The sequence below is a fragment of the Chiloscyllium plagiosum genome, chromosome 6, assembly GCF_004010195.1.
Source record: "Chiloscyllium plagiosum isolate BGI_BamShark_2017 chromosome 6, ASM401019v2, whole genome shotgun sequence".
Classification (NCBI taxonomy): Eukaryota; Metazoa; Chordata; class Chondrichthyes; order Orectolobiformes; family Hemiscylliidae; genus Chiloscyllium; species Chiloscyllium plagiosum.
The window spans coordinates 85,336,002-85,342,104 of NC_057715.1; the positions used below are offsets into that span (position 1 = coordinate 85,336,002).

Genomic DNA, 6,103 nt, shown 5'->3' on the forward strand with positions numbered 1-6,103 from the left:
TCGAGGGGACGGTAGGAGGGGGTGTCTTCGAGTTGGTGTCTGGCTTCAGCGGTGTAGAGGTCACTGCACCAAACTACCACTGCACCCCCTTTATCTGCTGGTTTGATGGTGAGGTTGGCTTTGGAGCAGAGGGAGTGGAGGGCTGTGCATTGAGGGTGAGAGGGTGGAGTGGGGATAGACAGGTTGAGGCGGTTAATGTCTCGGCAGCAGTTGGAAATAAAGAGATCTGGTGCGGGTACTAGGTCAGCACAGGGTGTCCAGTTGGATGGAGTGGGTTGGAGGAAAGCGAAAGGGTCCTTGGCAGCTTGGAGCAGGGGTGGCGGAAGAAATGTTCGACGTCACGACGCGTATTGAATTCATTGATGCGTGGACAGAGGGAGATAAAGGTAAGGCCTTTGCTGACAATTGATCGTTCGTCCTCAGTGAGGGGAAGGTCTGGTGGGGATGGTGAAAACTCAGCAGGATTGGGAGCTAGGACCTGGTGTGGTGTGGAGCTGGAGTGGGGGCAGAGCCTGTAACTGGAGGGGTGTGGTGGTAGGGAGAATGGAGGTGGAGTCATGAGCAGGGGTGATGTCCCCCTCAGGGTTCTAGGGGGCAGGGATGGTGACAGTGGAATCTGAGGGGGGTGTATCGGCAGTATGCAGGTGAGTGGCGTTCGTGGGAGTGGAAGTGGTGGTGAACACAGCAGTAGGGGGACCGCAAGTCGCTGAACGTGTGACGTCAGTGATGACATAAGGGGCGGAAGTGATGTTGCGCATGGTCCATGTGAAATCATGAGAGGCGGAAGTAGCTGTGTAAGCGACCACGGTGGGGGTAAAGAGAGTGATGTCATCGATCGCCGTGGGGATGGTAGCTGCACCAGCCTCATGGCTAATGGTGGCTGAGTTGCTCCGGAGGCCGGAACGCCCTCCTTAAGAATATTGTGGGTGTACCTCCAGCTCAGGGACTGCAAAGGTTCAAGGCAACAGCTTATCATTACCTTCTCAAAAGGAGATTAGGGATGGGCAATAAATGCTAGCCTAGCCAGCATCGCCCACATCTCATGCATGAATGAAAAAAAAACTAGCCCAAAATAAACCATTTGAAGAGACTCATCTCGAATTTATTTTAAAGAACTGATTTTCTAAATTACTCTCAAATCATTGATAAAACAATTAAGACATTTATTGTTTTATTAAGGACATTTTCCCCCCAAATCTAATGCTGAATGTTTTAATCTGTAGTAGAAAGTAATACACAGCTTAATTTACTCAATATTTACTCAATTTATTCTAATTATTTGGGTTCCATCATCATCTTAAAACTGCACAAATGAAGAAAATCAAAACAACAAATACATACATATGCCCAACTACTGCTAAAACATGCACCAGTTAGAACTTCATGCTTTAAATACCCAGATTGATGGAGCATAACTTTACGAAATACTCTGATGCATCATGCTCTGTAGATGACTAACAGAAATTTACAATTCCACAGGAATTTAACATTACCATGGTTTTAAATATTTACCAACACATTGTACATATTAAATGGCTGAACTCTTCACTAGGTACTGAAGAAAATATGTTACAAAAGCTTTTTTAGAAATGAATAGGTTGGGCATTTAGAAACATTAAAAGAAAAAAAAAGTAGCAGAAATTTGTAGAGAGAAAATATTTCTTTTACACCTCTACTGATCAATCCAAATCCATGTTGGTTGTCAAGCTCTCTCCTGGATGGCAGTGACCATTTTGGGAAGGAATTTCTGTATCCTTGGCAAGGCGTTCATTCTCCATTGGCTCTCTCCCTCCTCCAGTTTTAGAATTAGTTTTACTCTTCAAGTGGTTTTCTTCTGTAGGAATTTCTACCTTTGGCTTGGGTTTAGTTACTATTGGATTACAGATAGTATCGAGCTCCTACGAAGGGAAGTTAAGAAAATTAACAAATATAAGTAACAATTTTGGTAAGAATGTTTTGATCTTGAGTATACTTCACGTTCAAAAAAACGCCCATAAAAAGCATCATATCAAAATCCTAGTAATTTGCTCATTGTTGAGATTTGGGTGTTAATATTATACATTTCAAATGTGCATGGTGAGCTAGTAGAAATTCATTGGGAGATACAGACCTTAGACTTAGGTTGGAAAATAATTTGTTCAGGTAGAAATAATGAAGCCCATGCTGACGGATTGAGAATTGGGATAGTAAGGTAGAGCACAACGGTAAATCAAAACTACCTAATTATAAAAAACTAACATTCAGGATGCATGGTGTTGAAAACATTTGCGAATGCTATAGAACATGAGATGACCTTAAATTTGTAGTAGATAGTAACAGAAAGAAGACTGATTCAATTATTTTTGATGGTCATCAGCTATGTAGAATGCCTAAAACATGGCAGGTAGATTTTTGGATGAATAAAATGCAGACTAACTGCACAAAGAGCCAATGATAAGCAATTACAATAAAGGTTTTGGGAGTGATCACTGATCAGATACTGTAAGGGCCTGGTCTGTATTATCGGGGCAAGTTGGAAATTGAAATGCATTGGTCATTGGTGAATCAATTCTTAATGAGAAATTGCTTTGATCACCATTCCAAAGACAAAAGGTATAGAAAGGCAAAGAAATTAAAAAAAAAGATTACCAGAATTATTCCAGCTCCAAAAGACAAAATTTCTCAAGATCTGCAGGGCATCCTATCTTCAGTACAAGAATTCTCTGGGTGCCTGTCAGAGATCTGACTCCGATCCAATTTAGTGCAAAGCTTATTCAGTCTTTACCTTGTTTTGTAATCCTCAAATTCTAATTACATGATCATAGGCATATTAAGTGTGTTTCAACATATCAACTTAATACAAAAGAGATATAACCTTCTGTTTTTCTTTAATCTCAGATGCATGTATTATAGGATCTTGATCAAAATTCAGTTTGGCCTGTGTCTCCATTGCCTTATTCATCCATTCCATTGTTTCATTCACTGCCTTTTCCACTTTTGCCATTTCAGAAACATCTATATGGTTATACTCTTCAATCTGTAAAATATGTGAATATTAATTTTCCTATCTGCTTCATTCACAAAAATAAATTGCACTTGTGAAATTTTGCTTACATTATTCCTGGATTCTCCCATTAGTTTTGCATAATATTGCAGTCTTTGTCTAAGCTCATCAAAGGCTTTTGGCCGTTTTTCATTCTCCAGATATCGGTGTTGAACTGGTGTACCTAACTTCTACAGAATTTTAAAAGAAGAAATGTATTTAGTAAGATGGAGTTGTACACAAAAATAGCTCAATTTTATACTATAATTTTGCAGCTACTTTTGATGTTTCAAATGAAATGCTCTGAAAAGCCACAACCAAACAAGAATACTTCAACTATAATTTCATAAGAATCGTGAAATGACAGTGGCCTGTCTTATGTTAATCGTCTCGTCCTGTTATGTTATCTGGAGCCACTTAGTGTTTTCAAGTAAAGCATTTTTGGAACACTTTCTCCGGTTCCAGCTATTTCAGGTCTTTAATCTCGGTTACCTACTGTCCTATTCTTTAAAAGCATAACTTATGATTTCATTCTTTGTTCTAGACATTTTCCCTCCTTTATTCCCTCAGCTACTGCAGGATTACTTATTCTCCATTATTTCACTTTTGGTGTCTGATAATGCTGCCCTCTCCTTCAAATTCACTGTTCTTTTATAATCTTCAAACCTGCTTCCATTCAAGCTTGCCTACTATAAATAATCATAGCCGGTACTCAACCGTTCCAACTTCTGCGGTCTCTTTATTCCCGCTATTATAGCGATGAGGCCATTTCAGTTAATTTGTTGATTTGAAATTACCCACATTCTCACAATTCCTTTAAATCCAATTTCCATCTACGTTGCTGAAAATTTACACAAGAGTCTGGCAATTATGTTTTTAAAATTCCTTATCAACTTTCACCCTCTGCTTGCCACAATACCTTTGCAGCCTAATTTTGTGCAATTGCATCCTTAAGCCCATCAGACTTTGATGTTCCCAACTAAACTGCCACTGTTTCCCATCCTGGTTGCCCTTCTGGTATATTGTAACATTCCTCCTTCGTATTTAATTTCAGGCATCATAAGTTTCTCTGGTGTACATCTGGTTCAGTTATCCATCACCAGATATGTCATGAATCCAGAATTCCCCCAGGTCTCACCCTTTTCTGTCACAGTTGCAGGTGAATCATTATAGGATCAGAGGGCTTAAGATTATTCTTGCTTTCTTACATCACTGAAATTGAACCCTATTGCAGAACATGGTAGATCTTACTGTCTGGGATAGATAAACTTCAAGATACCTGGACATATTAGGCACATGCGACAATCCTTCATTTAAAAAAAAGTTAATGCTTGAAATACTTAATGTCCTACTTAGCATACACGGTACGGTACGGTACTGGACTATCCAACCAAGCTGAAATTCAATCATGGGAAGCTTAAAAATAAATTTAGACATTTATAGGCTGGGACTGAAAAGATGACCGTAACCAATTCCAAGTGGTTTCATTGATACCTTTCAGGGAAGGGAATCTATCACCTACCTTGAATGTAATTTTAGTGTCATTGTATTGTGGCAAGTCAAAAGACTGGACAGCACAATTCAAAAAAAGCAAGCAAATATTCAAAAAAAAAAGCAGTAGAATTGGTGTATGAGAAAAAGTTAGCTAAGAATATAAAAACAGATCATAATGTTTTTACAGATATTTCAAAAAGAGAAAGAGCAACTAAAGTAAGTGTTAGCCCTCTACACAATTTGGAGAATTAAAGATGGAAAACAAGGAAACTCTGGTTGAATTGTAAGATGCTTTGCATCTGATAACACCTTGGAAAACACAAACAACATCCCAGGAATAATTATGATTTCAGGGCAGAGTCTTAAAGAAGTCTGAGCAACATGAGCTATAGCATAGAGTGTGGCAGAATGGAGTGAGTAGCTCCGAACGAGATCGTCTCACCGTTTCTTGTCAAATGTCGTTAGCAAACCAACTCGCTACATTAATATTCAGTTTGTAATCTTGCCAAATTTGTCAAACAAATTAGCCATTGAGAAAGTTCGACATAGACCCCACTCTGGTTTCTTGGCGGGTTTAACATTCCATACACATGGTATCTGACATCTGCCAGCTTTCAAGAACCTCATGTCCAATCCACTTATACTTCGAAAGTTCAATGCAGCACTAGATCTATTTTTAAAAATCTGCAGCAAGGATAATGTGTGCACCAAGACAAGCACTCAGCTCATTGACTGGGCCAGGCTGTATCTCTGGTTTAGGAAAAATAACTGCAGATGCTGGAAATCAGAAACAAACAGAGATTACTGGTAAAAACTCAGGTCTGGCAGCTGCTATGGAGAGAAAGCAGAGTTAATGTTTCAGGTCCAGTGACCCTATTCTCTGGTTCTTCGCTCTATGCTACAGTGCTCACTCACTTTGACTCGACCTGAACATCAACATTCCTGCCTTGCACTATTTTGTCTTGTCTTGCAGCACTTTGCCCCCTCATAAAACTGATGTATTGCCATGTTGTTTAGCACAGAAATACAGTCAATAAGTACTTTTTTTGCCCACTTGTAGAAATTGCTGGCTGGGCCAGCATTTATTGCCGGCTTCTTGCTGCCCTTGAGAAGATAGTATTAAGCTGCCTACTTGAACCACTGCGTCCATGTGCTGTAGGTAGATTTACAATGCTGTTAAGGAAGGATTTTGACCCAATGACAGTGCAGCAAAGGCAAAATTTTTAAAATCAGGATGGTTAGTGCCTTGGAGAGGAACTTGTAGGTGGTGGTGTCCCCACATTTCTGCTATCCTTGTCCTTCTAACTGGGAGTGGTGATGGGTTTGGAAGGTGCTGTCTAAGGATCTTTAGTGAAATTCTGCTGTGTATCTTGAAGATTGTAGCAGCAGTGTTTATTGAGCATCTTTGGCAGACGGGGTAGATACGGTGCCAATCAAGCGGGCTGCTTTGTCCTGATGGTGGATTAGTGGTGCTGGAAGAGCACAGCAGTTCAGGCAGCATCCAAGGAGCAGCGAAATCGACGTTTTGGGCAAAAGCCCTTCATCAGAAATAAGGGCAGAGAACCTGAAGCGTGGAGATAAGCTAGA

At 40.1% G+C, this 6,103-nt stretch overlaps 1 protein-coding gene across 7 annotated transcripts in view; it reads right to left on the minus strand.

Annotated features, from left to right (window-relative positions):
- Nucleotides 1-1,044: 1,044 nt before the first annotated feature.
- LOC122550789 (heat shock protein 105 kDa-like) overlaps nt 1,045-6,103 on the minus strand; it is a 91,690-nt gene continuing 86,631 nt past the window's right edge. For 2 of the 7 annotated variants that reach the window (XM_043692046.1, XM_043692048.1), the window contains 3 exons: nt 3,094-3,213; nt 2,855-3,016; nt 1,045-1,898 (listed from right to left, as the gene is read on the minus strand). In XM_043692046.1, the coding sequence (XP_043547981.1) occupies nt 1,680-1,898; nt 2,855-3,016; nt 3,094-3,213 (501 nt within the window). In that variant the 3' untranslated portion in view covers nt 1,045-1,679. The remainder of the gene's footprint in view (nt 1,899-2,854; nt 3,017-3,093; nt 3,214-6,103) is intronic. The other 5 variants (XM_043692044.1, XM_043692049.1, XM_043692050.1 and 2 more) reach the window with 4 other exon arrangements.